The sequence below is a fragment of the Nyctereutes procyonoides genome, unplaced genomic scaffold, assembly GCF_905146905.1.
Source record: "Nyctereutes procyonoides isolate TBG_1078 unplaced genomic scaffold, NYPRO_anot_genome, whole genome shotgun sequence".
Classification (NCBI taxonomy): domain Eukaryota; kingdom Metazoa; phylum Chordata; class Mammalia; order Carnivora; family Canidae; genus Nyctereutes; species Nyctereutes procyonoides.
The window spans coordinates 21,529,548-21,547,896 of record NW_026575049.1 but is presented as its reverse complement, the minus strand read 5'-3'; the positions used below and the strand labels follow the sequence as shown (position 1 = coordinate 21,547,896).

General features: G+C 35.6%; 1 protein-coding gene across 2 annotated transcripts in view; it reads right to left on the bottom strand.

The window, feature by feature from the left end:
* The window catches only part of SMC1B (structural maintenance of chromosomes 1B), a 71,336-nt gene that overhangs the window by 36,314 nt on the left and 16,673 nt on the right, over positions 1–18,349 (bottom strand). For both annotated transcript variants that reach the window (XM_055329031.1, XM_055329032.1), the window contains exons 2-11: positions 17,256–17,444; positions 14,915–15,027; positions 14,622–14,825; positions 11,606–11,844; positions 10,900–11,158; positions 9,857–9,997; positions 5,942–6,024; positions 5,155–5,362; positions 2,474–2,659; positions 949–1,128 (exon numbers count right to left, since the gene is read on the bottom strand). In XM_055329031.1, coding sequence (XP_055185006.1) covers positions 949–1,128; positions 2,474–2,659; positions 5,155–5,362; positions 5,942–6,024; positions 9,857–9,997; positions 10,900–11,158; positions 11,606–11,844; positions 14,622–14,825; positions 14,915–15,027; positions 17,256–17,444 — 1,802 coding nt within the window. The remainder of the gene's footprint in view (positions 1–948; positions 1,129–2,473; positions 2,660–5,154; positions 5,363–5,941; positions 6,025–9,856; positions 9,998–10,899; positions 11,159–11,605; positions 11,845–14,621; positions 14,826–14,914; positions 15,028–17,255; positions 17,445–18,349) is intronic.

The following is an 18,349-nucleotide window of genomic DNA, read 5'->3' as shown; positions in this document are numbered from 1 at the left end:
CTGAAATGGTCTCACCATTTCTGACATTAAGAATAAATTTCCCATGCTTTCTCTCAGCATACTTACAGTTTCATTTCCTACATTTGTTTTGAAGCCATCAAAAACGTATTCCGATATAAGGTATGAAGTTTAGATTCAACCATATTCTATTCCAAATGGTACTGTTTTTTCAGCTTACTATTCCCTGCATTTTATTCTCTTATTCAATGTGTGTAATTTTTGGAAAAATTATCTTTTCATAAATTACTAGCTAGTTAACGACATTTTTCTGAATCTGCTTTTTGCTACATCATATTAAAAGGGCAAAGCATAAATAGATCTTTCTATTCACTTTTTTGAGTAACAATCATCCAGTCTATGGGAAAGGAAGCAAATAACTGTTTCTCCGGTTAAGGAGAAGGGATGGAATAATCACATGTATTCAAACAGACTCCATATTTTAAATTTTTGCTATATAAATTTTTAAAAATATTTTAAAATTGAGTTACCATAAAAATCTTGATGACCAAACTATAGCTAGCAGAACTGCTGCTATATATAAGATAAGCTGCTGCAAACTATATAAGATAAGCTTATCTAATATAGTTTATAAATACTGTATGTAGTTCATAATCTAGCCAAAATACCATTTTGTGATTTAACTTGCACTATTTGAATTTTAAAAATTCTAAAACATGATATCAAACCTATAGAAAGATAATCAAGTCCATGGAAAACCAAGAGCACAAATTCAAGACATTGGATGATTTCTGTGAAAATGTGACATCTATTCAAATGTTCTACACATCCTAAAACAGCAAAAATTCTAGAAGTGGAATAATAGTAAGAAGGTTAAAGTCCCTGAAATACACTTGATACAAATAAGACAAAGCAGATTAAAATTTTGAAATAATGAAAACAAGATGCAGTCTAGAGGAGTTACCCCAAAGTATGATCTAAGCCTCTTACTTTCCGTCTCTCAGGTCCACCGAATGCAATATGCCTTGCTTCTTCCACAGTCTCACAGACAAGGCCATTTCCACACACAAATTGAATTACTTTCTTCAGCTGAGGAACCTGAGTCTTTATGACATCAATCACCATTTTACAGCCTTTAATTTCCCTTAATCTTTCATTGATTGGCTTGATCTAAAAGGTTAAAAAATATTTGATATATTAGATACTCTAAAATAAAAACCAAACAGTACATCCCCAAAAAGCATACATAATAGTAAAAAAAAAAAACTACAGAATGTACTTATACATAGTAAAATTTTGACCAGAATCTGATGAATTATATCCCAACAGTGGCTCGTGTAATATTTAAAGAAAACACACTTCAGCAAAAACCAGAAAACATAATTTCCAGATTCAATTCTGCCACTGACCAGCTGGGACAAAGCCATGCATGAGAAGTGTTCCATACTCTTAAAATCAGAAAATCTAGTGGGAAATAATACCTATTTACATATGTGTCAAAAGAATAGCACGTCATGGAACTCAGAAAATCATGTTAGGCTTAAATGACCAGAAAGCCTTCAGACCCTCTTTGACATGACTTTTAATTTTTAAGCTGGGTTTGTAAATAGATTTTTTTAAAAAAGATGTTTGCAATGATTACTGAAGAACAGCAGGCATGACCTCATTTTTATGAGAAGAAACCAATGAGAACTAATGACAAGCAGGGCTGACAGTCAAATGCAGGGCAGTGCATGTTTGCTCTAACCACTGCTCACGTCGCCTGCAGTTCAGAGTCTTGAAAGCTGGACCAAGGGGAGCATTTTCTATAGTAGGCAATAAAAAACCAGTAAAGGACATCACTTGTGATAATGGCAAAATTCCTGCTGCAGGAATTTACTCTGGATACTCTAAGGCCTCTCCATGCATATCTTAAGGTCCCAAATTTTGTCTGCTCCACCAAGGGGTGATTGCATAATTAACAGTCGAAACCCAGGGTTGGCATTTCATGGACAGGCCATATGTTTTAACTGTTCTATAGTTTGCTATAGAACAAAATAAATTGCTGGTAGGTTGGTGTACCACTAGAGTAATATCCTCTAGGTCATCAAGGTAGAATTACGGCAAAACTAAATTAGGAAGAAATGATATTAAATCAAGAATTTTTATTCCTGAGGCACCTGGGTGGCTCAGTCAGTTAAGCATCTACCTCTGACTTAGGTCATGATCCTGGGGTCCTGGGATGGAGCCCTGCTCAACAGGGAACTTGCTTCTTCCTCTCCTCTGCCCTTACCACTGCCAGAGCTCTCTCTCTCACTCTGCTCTCTCAAATAAATTAAAAGAAAAAAAAACTTAAAAAAAAAGAATCCTTATTCTTTGCCTACTAATACGTTAACAACTGCTGATTGAGTGACTAACAGGCATCCAAGTTATGACTTTTTTTCAATTACTACCATAGTTTTAGGTAATAAAGACATACTTTAAAAGACAAGATTTTATCACTATTAAGCACTAATAAGCATTACAGATTTCTTACATCAAGGTAATCTAGAGCAAGGAATGTCTCTGGTTCAGCTCTTTCTTCCTTCAGAAATCGAATACAATCTTTTGCTACCTTTTCAGAGGTTACAACAATGGCAACCATGTACCGGCCAAAGAGTTTAGTAACAGCCAGCTGGTATTTTTTATGAATAGGATGACAGAGGTCAAGTAGTCTTCCAAACTTAGCAGGTTTCAAAAGAGGAGAAAAACAAACACGTTACTAAGGAACATATAATTCACTGTTTCTTAATATAACAAAGATTAGACAAAAAATGAATTTCATAAAATTATGAACATATTTGAACAAATCTCATTCAAATGGACATAGGTTTCATCATGAAGTATCAATTTGGGTGTCACATTTCACCTAAGAGAAGAGTAGTGAGGAGGGACTGCCTTACCAAGGTATTAAAATATAAGGCTATGGTAATTAAATAGCATTCATCCACTATCTTAGTTATTAAATAAGAATCAATGAAGTACCTACTACATGCAGGTACTCAGCTAGACATTGTGTGAACATTATAGAAAAAAAACAGACACTCTGACTTCACAAAGCTTTTAGTCTAGTAGGGAAGAAAGATACAAATAATAATTACAAGCATGTACAAAATAGAGCAATAATACACACTATGATAAAGCAGAGAGTGCTCTGAGAGTGTGTAACAGGGACCAGGCTGACCTGAGAAGTTAGGGGAATCTTCCTGTGAAGAAGTGTTACCTGAAGTCTCAAGAATGGCCAAGAAGTAGACGCAACATCAACACCTTTGCTACAAAATGTCAGAACGTCAACCGTTCTGTATCAATGTTCCCTAGAATACTTGAAGATTCAATTTTACATCTTTCTTTTTTTGCATGATAACTTCTACTTCAGGAATACCATTTTTTTATCATAGCCCATCATTGTAATTAATATTTATTATCCTGCTCTTTGTTTTTTCCTTCTCCATTCACCTGTAATTAACTCAAATCTTACTTCTAGGTCAGTAATTTGATTTTCACCTATGTAACCCATTCCTTGCTACTTGCAATTTCTTATTAGTTCAGTAATATTGCTTGTTCTTGATTTGTTTTCACAGTTCTGTTTTACTTTTTATCTTGTATTAGTTCATATGTGAATCTGGTTTTAGGAATTCAAGCTCTTATTAAATTGCCCATAGCACAAATTACTTAGGGGGGGGATTTTGTTCTATAACCTTCTTCCAGACTAGGCTCTTTGACTTCTAAATGCTTCTAATTAATTAATTTATTTATTTATTAAATGCTTTTTAAAATCACCCTTTCTTTTTATAGTCATATGGACCTATAGCTGCCATATTGAATCTTTTCCCCTTGTTATGTTTAAGGTGGGCAACTCTATTCCAACTTTGAAGTTGCTGAGGTGGATAACTGTTTTGATTGCCTCACCTAGAACTGAGACAGTTATCTCCTCTGAGCAACAGGTGACAGACTAAGTATTTTCTGTTCTAGCTTCTCAGTATTTTCTGATCTATTTCCTATTATCTAAGGGCATGGAGGACAGCAAGTGAGACCTGAGTTGAGGCTGTGTGTTATCTTTTGTCTGAACACCTGAGTTTTACTCTTTGAGTTTTTAATTAATATCCCTTACCAAGTTTCTTCTTTGGGGGAGTGGGAGAGAAATCCCATTTCTGGGAGAGGGCTTTGAATTGGCCTTCCCTTCCATCTAAGAAGATCAGAGGTTCATGCTCCCTGATCTACCAGTTTTTTAACCAAAAGGTAGCAAATACATATGTGTTTATTCCTTGCTAGGTTAAGGGATATTAAGTGAGAACTCTCAGGAAGTAATCGATTTGTTAGTTTTCCTTCTGCAGAGTTAAGAACAAGGAATGTTATCGTTTAATCTTTTTTTTTTTTAATTACGGACTGTCACCATTTTCTGAAGTTCTGGCATTAGATATAATAGCCTCTTTTATTTTTTGGTTGTTAAACTCATTTTTAAATGAGTTCTGCTATTTTCTTTGGTACTGGGGGAAGGATTCTGTGACCGAGCCTTCCTCTTTTATCACGATCTAGAAGAGCAGTTTCAGAACAGTTCAAGTGGTTAACAGTATCAAAAGCTGGAGGTAGGCCCTCATAAAATAAGGACTACACAGTGTACACTGGAGCTAGTGACAAGAAAATCAGATGCCATAACCCTAATGCCAGAGGAAATAATTCTGTGAAGTTGATACCCTAATAGGTTAGATATTGCTATATTTGAGCTAATGAAATACATTAGCAAAGTGGATACACAGACTTACAGAATAAAAGTTCACTGTTTCAAAAGCATGCCAATGATGTCTACTGAAAATATATATTTTTTAAATTCAAACTACAAAGAACATGTGGTTTGAGGCTATCCACCCGGGGTGGGGTGGCCAGACTATTTGATGGCACCCATGTCCTTTGGTGATACTGGTCATAATTTGGACTTTCTGGGTAATATGTTCATGTCAATGATTCTCTCCCATAATTACTTATCTATAGACACTATTGTATTGGAATTTAAAAAAAAATTTGTTGTAATTATTTACTACTATGTTTTAAATATAAATTATCAAACACAAATGTAAAAGATTTCTGAAATAATTCTACTTCCTAATGATGGTAACATTTTTAATCCCAAATAAGAAAGATTAGCCTTTTTGTTTCAATTAACTATTCATTTCTCATTACCACAGAATCTGGGTAAAGCCTTTTAAGGTGCTCCAGAACCTCTGCTCTCTTTTGCTGACGAGTTCCCTCATGGCTATCAATTCCGGCATTCTGCAATTCGCTTCTAATAAGATTCAATTCCTCGTTAACTTCAGACATTCTTGATTTTGTGTTTTCAATTTCACCCACTAGGGTTTCCTCTTGCTGTTTTTTCTCTTTCAAGCAATCCCTACATAATAACAACAATAAATTACATAGCAAAAAGAAAAAACAAAATTTAATTACAAGATATAATACTCTGTGGTCTGACATCGCAGGGGAATGGAATAGTGCTTATCAATTTTAAATGATGAAAAATACAATAAAATGAGCCTAGCACTAGACATGGACAAAGAGATTTTGATCATTCTTTGTTGATTCAGAAGATACATACTTCTGAATACTGAGAAAGTAAGGATAGACTGTTATAACCAGAGTAATCATTGTGGCTTAGTAATAAGTAAACACCAATGAAAAACAGAAGTCCCAGTGGCAGGATACTTAGGTCACATTAGCTTTCGTGACCTAACTTTTATTATAAAATATCAATACCAAAATTTCATCATTTAAAAGTTCATATTTTCAAAACTTAAATACTGTATTTACTTATATGATTATAATTTTTAATTATCTTTGATGAAATGGAAAAAACTGGAGGACTGAGACCATTAGGATACAATCACTGGAAGCCTTCATTTCATGAACATCCCACAAATATACCAGGATCCCTGAGATATAAGAAAGCCACAAGAACTCCTCTTATACCCACATGCATGTTTTTGTATACTCCTCCAACTTCTCTATTCGTTTTTTATGATCTTCTATCTGTTCTTTTATTTGTTTTAGATTTTCCTAAAATAGGAAAAAAAGAAACTTAAAATCAGTACTAGCAACTCCAAACAAATACAATTGACTATTTTTTCACTATACCCCTAGAAATTACTATAGAATTGTAAGGTGTGCTAAATTTGAAGTATGTCAAATATAACTTTATGAAAACACTCTAAGAACAAGGTTTAACTCTGAAAAGGCAGTAAGGGATAGAGCTTTATGCTTACAAGCCTAAGGTTCAAATTCTGGCTTAGCCATTTACTACGTCTCTGTGGTAACTTCCAGCTCTAAGAGCTGGTTTTCAAAGGTCTCACATATTTCATGTGTCCCTCAAACCAATTCATTCAATATTTACTCCCTAGCTACCATGTACTAGGAACTAGAGATATGATAATGAACAGAAGGGGTGCGTGAGTGGCTCAGTCAGTTGAGCATCTGACCCATGATTTCAGCTCAGGTCATGATCTTGTGGGTCCTGGGATTGAGCCCCTTATCGGGCTCAGCAGGAATTTGGTTGTGACTCTCTCTCTCCCTCTTCCTCTGCCCCTGCCCCCACTCATGTGCATGCTCTCTCTCAAATAAATGAACAAATCTTAAAAAAAAAAAAAAAAAAAAGAACAGCACAGAGTCTCTGTTCTCAAGGGCAGAGGGCTGGTGGGAGGAGGCAGACAAATGCACAGCAATTCCAGGACAGTGACTTGGTGTTACAATTACATAGAAAGCTGGAAGGCAACAATGGGTTTTGGGACTAAGCCTTTACAGAAGCCTTGCTCCATTCACTTTATCACTAACTAAGTACAAGTGTTGTGCTAACCTTCAACTGGTTTCACCTCTAACCTTTCCCCTATTCACCCTGTGCACCACAGCAAGATTAACCTTCCTTATTCCATTACTAAGTGATCTAAAACCAGGAGTGTATGTACCAAAGTAAAAAAATATAATAGTTTTTTAGTGTATAACACCGGGAAAGAGAATGCCAATTTTCATGTGAAAAAGAACAAAAACATTCTATAAAGAGAGCTATGTCATTTTATTCATTTGTAATACAAATTCACTGAATGAACACTTACTGTACCAGAGTTATAACAATAACCAACACATGGTTCCTTTTCTCTAGGACTCACACATTTCAAAATGAAAGTCCCCATACTGAAATTCTATTATCTCACTTATCTTTCATTCAAAGAAGTCCTTCTACAAAATGTCATCTCTGCTACTCATGATTATCAAATAGTTCACCTTCCTACTTATTAGTATTTTCATCTGCAAACTCACAACATGACTAAACTGAGAGGCAGTACAGTGTAGGGTTGAAAAAGTTTACTCTGGAGACAGTGTTTGGAACCAAATCCCAGCTCCTCCACTTACTAGTTCAGTCAAGTTAACCATCTTGTGCCTTGATTCCTTCATCTGCAAAATTCATCAGTTCAACAAATATTTAGTATCTGCTCTAGATAAGGAACTATTCCAGGCACTTGGGATGTATCAGTCAACAAAACAGACATCCCTGCTTTTGTGAAGTTCACATTCTAGAGGAGGAAGGTAGACAAATATAATATGCAAATTAAATCATGTACTAGGGGATCCTTGGGTGGCTCAGCAGTTTGGCACCTGCCTTTGGCCCAGGGCATGATCCTGGAGTCCCAGGATCGAGTCCCACATCAGGCTCCCTGCATGGAGCCTGCTTCTCCCTCTTCTGTGTCTTTGCCTCTCTCTCTCTCTGTGTGTGTCTCTAATGAATAAATAAGTAAAATATTTAAAAATAAATAAATAATGTACTAGGACAAATGTTATGGGAGAAACAGAGCGGGGTGAGGGGAACAGAAGTGCAGTGGGGACTGTAATTTTAAACAGGGCCATCAGGGTAGGCCTCACTGAGAGGGGGGCATTGAACAAAGACTTGCAGGAAGTGAGGGAGTCAAAAATGAAGAAATGTAGGGAAAGTATGTTTCAAGTAGAGGAATAACCAGTGCAAAGGCCCAAAGGCAGAAATATGTCTGCTGTGTTCCAGAGGCCAGTAAAGGGAATAAGAGGGAAGACAGCAAAACATATTTGAAAGGTAAATTGCTATGGGAGAGGTGAACAAATCAGGCAGGTCTTCGAAGGGCACAGACTTAAACTTTATGTGGGATGGTGAGCCACGGGAGGACTTACAAAAGAGCAAGTTTCATGATCTGACTTAGATATTAAAACCATTTCTCTGGTGCTGTGCTAAGACTGTTGTGGAGAAGAAGAGTGGAAATGGGAAACTAACAGGCTACTTCCGGTGGCCTAAATAGACAAACAAACAAAAAGATGGTGACTTGGGCCAGCAGAAGTGGACAGAGGTGATACAATTTTTGGTATACTTTGAAGGTGGAGCCAGCCGAATTTCTTCAGAGTCAAAAATGGTTTCTAAATTTTCTGGTCTAAGCAACCAGTAAGATTGAATTGTCATCACATAAAATGAGAAAGATCAATATGCGGGAGGCATTTGAGTGTGAAGATCAGAAGTTCAGCTTGGGATTTAAGTTTGAAATGTCTATTTAACATCCAGAATGGAGATGCTGACAAAGCAGCTGGATATATGAGGTTGTGAGCAAGAGATACAAATTTGGGAGTCATCAGCAGATGATATTTAAAGCTATGAGAATATAGATCACCAAGGCAGAGAATGCAGAAAACAGGAAAAACCAGGATGAGAACATAACAGTACTAATATCTACTTTACAGAGTTGTTTGAGGATTAAGTAAATTGGGTTCAAGGCAGGGCTGTAAACATGGAATATACATGGTCTGCACAAAAAAGCACTACATTATAATATTACTGCTGTTACCTCTGGAGAATGTCAAACCCGTTTCCAGAGACACATTTCATTTTGAAATGTCAATCCTCAGCTTCTTCATCTGTACCCTACAGTAAATACCTATTCTTCAGAATAGTGAAACATGCAGGAGCTAATGAATGCAAAGTGCCTAGCAAAGTAATCAATAAACATTTTTCCTCTAAATTCCAATCCACTTATAAATCAAATGTATGTATAATTCAGAACCACTTCCCCTTTATGGTTCTTATCAGAAATGGTCCTGTTCTCAGCATGGCCCACTGACTCCATAGAGTATCACGAGTTGTTATTACTGTTGAATTGCCACAGTAATAATTTTACAGGCCAATGCTCAGTCTTTGGAAAAGGAGGTCAAGAGGCACAGAGGGAAAGACCAACTACTTCATATATCATCGCACTTCCTTTCACCTTGTTCAACCTCCCCAGGTCTATGAGGTAGACACATCTGTCCTCATCATACACATGAAGAAATCAAAGCTCAGAGAAGTTAAATAGTTTAGTTATTTCTCAAGATTACACCAGTCAGTGACAGAGCAAGACTGGCAAAGACTGGCAGGAAGCCATGTCTGCCTTACTTAAGGGCAGAATACAATCATGCTGTCTTGCTGGTCACTTCCCATGTAGAGAGGGCATGAAGCTCCTCCTGGACCATGTCCTTAATGTTTCCACAGGACTTTGCACTCACCTCTATTACGACAGTTGTTTGTTTTCTCTCTTTTTCTGTCCTCCTTCTCACCTTACTGGACTAAAATAGATGTAAGAACAAAACCTGTATGGTCTGCCCATACTTATCACTACAAAGATGTGTAGAAAATATTAACACGAATGAAGGCACTGTCTACTTCCACCTTAGACCACAATGAAAGAGTACCTGGATGATTCTAAGCAACAAAACAGGGAGTTCAGCACTTTTTAAATTGATTGTTATGTTTAGTGTAAACCCATTTATATATCGAAAAGTTGATATGAAAAGAGAATATACTTGCATTGAAAATAATTCCCAGTCATGACTGCACAAACCAAGGTACCTGAATTTCTCCATGCCTCCGCCTTTCAAATGCCAGTCTCTCTTTGTCCGCCTTCTGTTCCCAGTGCAGCTTTTCCAGCTGTTGGGTCATTATAGCCACTTTCTTTCTTACTTGTTCCTTAAGTCCTTTGTAACGATCCAGCTGTAGAAGGAGCATCTAAATATTACTAACTCACAGAAGAAGCGTGAGAGGGAAATTTTAAGATACCATTTACTAGCAGATAATTAATCTTATCAAAAGTTTTACATAAATTAGAGGGATAGTTGGTCATCTTCTCAGGTAAGATAATGTGAACAGAAAATGAAACTCTTCTTATTCAAAACTGCTCAGATAAGTAAGGTATTCAAACCTAGCTTTATAACATTTCTGTAAGAAATTCTTAGAAGAGAAAGGGGATTAATAGTCCAAAAGCAAGAGGATTTCAGATAAAATTGCATATTTATATAGTTATAGTTATTTTAGGATTGTGATGTAAGATTATCATAAAATTAATGAAAGATAAGTAACAAAAAATTCAGTTGAGAGAATTGTGAAAACTCTGATTACAAATTTTTGGATATCTACTACCAATTTATAATTAAATTTTTTACATACCAAATTGGATATTAATTCACCACCACATTTATACTACTTCAAACAATCAACTTCCCTCCTGCCAATTAAGTGGTTATGTTTCTTCAAAGCCATGTATATCTTATTTTTAGTTTTTATAATATTTATAAGGAAAAATGATTACTAAAACATAGGAATATTATTAATTATCTAATTTTTATTACAAAATATTACCATGTAGTCTTGTTGAAGTATTTTCTAGGACTTTAATTAATTCATAAGGTTGTAATACCATCTAATCTTATAAAGTAAAAATAGCTTAGCCTAAAGATTAAATTTAGATTCTATATATAGGCTATTTTCAACCCCCATAATTTAGATGAGGATTGTTTGAAAATAATCTCTTAAAATATCAGAGGACATTCTTTAAATTGTTTCTAAGAAGATGAAATAATAGAAATGACAATGTTCTCATTCATTGACTTGTTCACCTGACTGGCTTCTAGTTCAATGTCTCGCCCCTTGTGTAAGATTTCTTCCTCAACCTGCTTCTCAAAACTTCTCCATGCACCATCTAAATCAACCAGCTCTGTCTCCAGGGCTTTTATGTCATCTTCCTGTTTAGAACACTGTTTCTCACTGTCCTTTATTGATTTCTTAGCCACGTCTAATTTCTTGAGGTGGTGAGAAGTATTTTCTTTGGCTTTAATGTATTGAGGCCTTTTCTGATTTAAAAGTGCTTCAAGAGATCTAAAAAGAAAATAAAGTTTGCTTTAAAGTAAATTAAATCTATACTATATAAAGGAAGGAAGTTATTTTGATCAAATCATACATTTAAAAATAATTCTAGGCAGCTTACTAAATTTAAGTTGGTGTTCTTGATCAGAAACAGGACACTGAGGAAAAATCAGAAAATATAAGTAAAGTATGGTCCTTACTTAATAGAAGTGTCTCAACACTGGTTCATGAATTCTGACAAATGTATCATATTATTAATGTGTAAAGTAGCAGAAATCAAGTGTGGGGAATACAGGAACTCTTACTATCTTTGTAATTTTTCTGTGTATCTAGAAGTATTCCAAAGTAAAAAGGTTTTTTAAAAAAAATCAACTTTCAAAGTGTCATTTATATTTTTACTTTTTCTATCAATGTACATAAAATCCATCTATTTATTAACATCTACTTGTAAAAACTTACTTTAATTCTTTTTCTGTTTGTTGTAGTTGTCTGGTTAGCATTCCATGTTCCTTCTTCTTGGCTTTCACTGTGTTTTCATGACGAGAAAGAGACTCCTTTGTGACACTCAAGTTCCTACTCACATGCTCTAACTCAGTGTTCAGGAAATGAATTTTCTTCTCATTATGATATAGCTGGAAAAGCTGTAATTGTATCTTATTCATTTTCAGTTCTTCAAGCAGACTCTGATAACGTTCTGCCTATAAAGCAGTATAATTCAACAAGAGTTAAAAGTGAGTATATTTAAGGTGACCTTTCATAAACTCAGCAATAGTACCAACAAATGATCTCTAAGGAATGAAATTATTTCTTATTCATCTATCATTTATTATTCACAAGTTATTAAATTTATGAAATAAATTACTTATGTCATCAAGAAATAGTATTGTCAAAAGTAGCATTATTTGCAGAAAGTTTCTGGATACACTTATATAATAAACTGGTACACCAGTAAATGATTTTGTTTTCATATACTAAGTGATAGGAAACCATAGGATATGGTTTCCTAATATGTAAATTGAAGGAAGTTATAAGACTTGTAATATCCTTAGCAACTTTATTTTTTTAAGATTTATGTATTTGAAAGAGAGTGCATGGACACCCAGGTGTGCATGAGCAAGGGAAGGGGCAGAAGGAGAGGAAGAGAGCAGATTCCCTGCTGAGCAGGAGCCTGAGGAGGGGCTAAATCGCTCCACCCTGAGATCATGACCTGAGCTGAAATCAAGAGTCAGATGCTCAACCAACTAAGCCACACAGGCACCTCTTCCTATCAATTTTAGTTTTTTAAAAAAGATTTTATTTATTTATTCATGAGACACACAGAGAGAGGCAGAGACATAGGCAGAGGGAGAAGCAGGCTCCCTGCAGGGAGCACGATGTGGGACTCTATCCTCGGACCGGAGATCATGCCCTGAGCTGAAGGCCAGATGCTCAACCACTGAGCCACCCAGGTGCCCCTCTCCCTAGCAATTTTAAATTCAAGAATTCCAGGTAAAATTCCTGCTATAAGAAATTTAAATTTTTTTCTGTTAATAGACAAGAATATTAAAATTCTAAAATAGGGACGCTTGGGTGGCTCAGTGGTTGAGCATCTGCCTTTGGCTCAGGGCATGATCCCAGAGTCCCAGGATCGAGTCCCACATCAGGCTTCCTGCACGGAGCCTACTTCTCTCTGCCTATGGCTTCTGCCTCTCTCTCTGTGTGTCTCTCATGAATAAATAAAATCTTTTTTAAAAATTCTAAAATAGATGTAAAATTGAAGAATTTCCTTAGCATTTGTACTATTAATAAAGGAATAATGGGCTTCCTTGAAGGGAAAGCTCCTAATTAATGATGTATTCCAAGTAACAACTAAACAACCATTTGCCATGACATTCATTGTAAAAAATAGGAAATTCAATGACTGTCCTCATAAAGTTTAAAGTTCTGCAATTCTACATTTCTGTAAACTGTTTCAGTATATTATGAATATCATAGTCTTTCATTGACACCACCTCTCTAAACTAACAAAACGAAGGACATATACACACATGTAAAAATAAGAAAAACAGAGAAACATCACAATGAGAAACATATACACCTTTCATTTATTTCTTCAAATATTAATGATTGTCTACTATGTGCCAGGCTCTTCTTGCTGGTAATGTAGTAGAGAAGATGGAAACAGTCCCTGCTCGTATCAGCTTATAAGCTAGTTGTTCTAACGGTGGGGAAGGGGGAAACAGAGAATAAATACGCAAATAAAATAAGACAATTTCATACAGTAATATATGTTACAAAAGAAACAATAGGGTAATGCAATAGTACCGGGGGGGGGGGTGCCAACTTAGATTGGGGTTAGATAGCAAATGCCCACCGGAGAAAGTATCTTTTTTTTAACAACAACTTGAATAAAGAGAATTGACCATCCAAATGTCAGGCACATGGCTATCTAGGCAGGGGAAACAGGAAAAGCTCTGAGCTAGAAACAAGCAAAGTATGTCCAATAAACAGTAAAGATTAGTGTGGTGGGAGAGTAGAGGAAACTAATTTAGAAGTGGGTAAGGGGCCAGATCTGAGGTTGGGATGCAGACTAGAGGGAAGCACTATACTGATAGACATTTTATGCAAGAGAAAGACAGAATCTGATTTGCATTTGACAAAGATCACTGTAAGTGCAGTTATCAACCATAAATAAGGCACTAGACCAGGTATTGTGAAGGGTACCAAGAAAATACCACAGAACAACAGTATTTGCAAAGTGTGTCTATGGCCTCCTAGAAGTTCCTGGTACCTTTTAGAGAGCTCCAGAGGTCAAAACTCTTTTCATAATAAGTAAGACTTCATTTGCTTTTTCATTGTGTTGACACCTGTACTGATGATGGGTAAAGCTGCTAGGCCTCAACATAAATAAGCTTTATTATAGAAGGAAATAAGAGAATTCATCTGTCTTCCATTAAGCCATATATTAAAGAGATTATAAATATGTAAGACAATGTCACCTTTCGAATTAGTTTTAGAAAATGCAGTTATTTTTTATAAAATTATGTCATTTATGTTAACATATAACACTTATTGTTTTTTTTTACATTGACTTAAAAGATATTTTTTAAAATTCTCAGTTTTAATTTCAAATATTATAAATATTAATAGATATGACCCACATTAACAGAAACACCCTGGGGAACTTACAAATTTTTAAGAGTATAAGGGGACAAGACCCAAAAGTTGAAAGGCTCTGTCATATAAGATACAAACCCTTCATGCTTATTTTTAGTCAGGAAAATCAGACATTTTTGTGGTTGGGGTTGTACGGTCTATTCAGGAAAAACCAAAAAAAAAAAAAACCAGTGGAAACTACATCAAAAATTTTATCTTTAATGAATGGTGGGCTTTGTCATACATTATTTTTAAAATCTTGTTAGTAACCCCAAGCCAATACCTAGAAATGCTAATAGTCTTTGTACCCAATTTATTATTTCTATCTTCATGACCTTACCTCTTCTTTCTCTAATTTTGCATGTTTGCGTTCTGCAGCTACATTTTTTTTCTTATTAAAATTAAACTGTGCATCCTCTTCAGCTTTCTGTAATTTTCTTTTCTTTTCCTCATACTCTCCTATAAGCTCTCCTGAAGTGCTGATTTCCTCAAAAAACTGGGTTCTTTCTTTGGGTTTTTTCATTGAAATAGACTCTACGGTTCCCTTTAAAAAACAGTAAAGCACATCAACATATAAAATATATGGATGCATTTTCAAAATCACAAGCCAAATAAACTAGCACAGCTCCTTACCTGAAACACTAGACAGTTCCGTGCTTTAACTATTATGCCTATCTTTTCCAACTCAGCTATGTAAGCAGAACGACTCACTGGATTATCATCAAAATGAAATTCTGAGCATCCCCCTAAAATAAAAGAATAAAAGTTGTTATTGGAAGTGTAACATGTAACAACAACCATTCAAAGTTTAGTAAAATTATTTTTCTGATCAAAGCGGTCAGTTATGCTATAACATATGTGTTATTAATAAATGTGTTTAATCAGTTAACAAATATTGAATGTCCACTATAAGCCAAGGAGTATTCTATAGCAGTGAACAAAACAGATAAAAGTCTGGATCTCAAGGAGTTTATAAGCCACAACAAGGACAGACAAAATGAGATATGTAAGAACAATAAATATCATGTAAGAAAGTGTTAAGTGCTAAGGAGTAAAAAGAACTGGGAAGGGGATATGGAAGTCTCTGTGTATGGGGAACAGGCATTACAATTTTAAATAGGATAGTGTTATGGTCTAGATGTTTCTGAACCCTCTAACTTCATACGTAGAAATCTTAACTCCCAAAAGTGATGGTACTAGGAGGTGGGGCCTTTGGGAAGTGACTAAATCATGACTGTGGTGCCCTTGGGAATGAGATTGGTGGGCTTATAAAAGACACCCCACAGAGCTCCCTAATTCCTTCCACCAATGTGAGAACATAATGAGATGTCTGCAACCCATTAGATAGACCCTCATCTGACCATCCTGGCATCCTGATCCTGAAATTTCCACATCCAGAACAGTGAGAAATAAATTTTTAGTGTTTATAAGCTATTTGTTATAGCACCGCAAGCAAACAAAGGCAGGTGGTTTAGGAACAAGAACAAAGCCGAGGCACTGCACTTCTTCTTTTAAAATATATTACAAAGCCACAGTAATCAAAACAGCATGGCACTGGCATAAAAACAGACACAGAGAACAATGGAACAGAACAGAGTGTCCAGAAATGCTGCATGATCTCACCTATATGCAGAATCTAAAATAGTTAAATTCACAGAAGCAGAGAATAGAATGGTGGATGCCAACAACCAGGGGGAGAAAAAAAATGGAGAGATGTGGTCCAGGGTTACTAAGTTTCAGTTATGCAAGATGGCAAGTTCTGGAGATCTAATGTATAGCAATGTGACTACAGCTAACAATACTTATATACTTCAAATTTGTGATGAGGGTGGATCTTAGGTCTTCTCACCACAAACACACACACACACACACACACACACGCACATGCAAAGAAAACAGTAACCATGTTTGGTGATATATATGTTAAGTAACTTGATTGCGGTGCTTACTTCACAATGTATATTAAAACATAGATGTATACCTTAAGTATATGGAATTTTTAAAATTAACTATTTCTTTTTAAGTAAGCTTGAGGCCCAAAGCAGGGCTCAAACCCATGACCCCGAGATCAAGAGTCACATCCTCTTCTGACTGGCCACCCAGGAGCCCCTAGATACTTGCAACTGATACCTCAATAAAGATGGGAAAACATAAATTTATGATGATTTATTCGATAAACAGAGTAAGCTAGGGAATCTTTACTGTAACAGAGACTTCTGAATAAAAACCCAAAGGAAGTGAGAAAACTTACTGATAAAGATACCTATGTGGTAATGCGGTGAAAAACTTAAGTTACATACTAAGGTATAAATACACAATAATAAGTATTTCCAGAATTATTGGTGGCTGAATTCAGGGAAAGTTAATAAGACAGTATTTATACATTAAAACATTAAGACAATGTTCTAGGGCACCAGGACAAAATGCCAAAAACAAAACAAAAACATGACTATTTTATGGAGGCTCTGTGAACTCTTAGCGTACAGAAAAGATACACATCACAACTCTCAATCTGGCTTATTTGGGAAACAGGGGTTTATCATGAAATCTCTGTTTCCTGAATAAATCACAAAATACAAATTAAAATATGTCATTCGAGTTGCTATCTGGTGGTAGAAAAACTTTCTATACAAACCAAAAATATACATATAATAAATTCATCATTAAAAAAAACAGACATACATACAGAACCTCCTTCATTTTAACCCAATAACCAGGTAGAAAAATGCTATTTGACAGCAAGGAAATGTGAACAAATCCATCTGCTTAAACAAGACTCTTAGTGGAGAATCAAACAGGTTCTATTACCTGCCTCTGAGATTTGCCATCTAAGAGGGAAAAAAACCACAAATCTCTAGTTTACTATGCCAGTGGAATAACAAATCATACTCTTCAAAAAAAGAAAAAACAGATGACCTGAATTAACTTATGAAAAATCAAATGACTCATAAGCAATTATCTACCAAAAAAATACCTCGAATAATCCTTGTAAATGTTTTCTCTTCTCCACTTTCCTCCACATACACAATTTTCACACTTGCAGAAGAGGAGACCGGTCTTCCAATATGTGCTCCATGAATGAGTTCTTGAATATTTTTGACTCTTAAATTAGCTGTTTTCTCTCCCATTACAAAACTAAGTGCATCCATTACATTAGATTTTCCTGGGAAAGAAGAGAGAGGAAAAAGTTATTCCTTCTTAATAATAAAAAACCTTTCCCTGAGCCAAAGAAACCAGGCCATCAGTGGAAGTGAAACATAGGCAATATACATCTCAACAGTACTGTCTTGTCTACATTAAAATGCATGTGACTGAACAATTTTTCATAGACCACTGGTTTCTTCTACAGTAGAAAGCTATGGTAGAGTATTAAGTGCCCAAATTTATAAGATCTAAATAAGGGGATCTAAGCCTGAGCTCTCTTTCATTACTAAATATTATATGGCAAATCATCTCTGAATTTCAGTCATCCCATTTTATGAATATTAACTATCACATATTTAAAAAAATACATCCAAGATATTCCCAAGGATAGAATAAGGTTACTAGAATATTTATGATTTGTAGGAGTTGGTACAGAAAAGTTATGTAGCAGGCCTGAGCCTGCTCTCCTTTCTTTTTTTAAAGATATTTTTTTATTTTTAAAGATTTTATTTATTTGTGAGAGACACAGAGTGAGAGAGAGGCAGAGACACAGGCAGAGGGAGAAGCAGGCTCCCCGTGGGGAACCTGATGTGGGACTCGATCCCAGGACACTGTGATCATGACTTGAGCCAAAGGCAGACGCTTCACCAACTAAACCCCCAGATGCCACACGCCTGGTTTCCTTTGAAAGGCCTGCTTACAGGATTGGCAAGCAGGGGGCTTGTATTTCTATTTTAGGAGAGTTTCTACCACTCTGATAAGAATGTCTCACTGTGCCTAAATTATTTGTTTAAAACAACATGATTTATGCTGGACACCTGTCTTCTTTCTAGGAGTCTAGAATTTTGTTATGTGCTAGGCAGAGAGTACCTAGGTGGCCAATCCCCAATAAAAACCTTGCACAGTCTTTAATAAGGTTCTCCG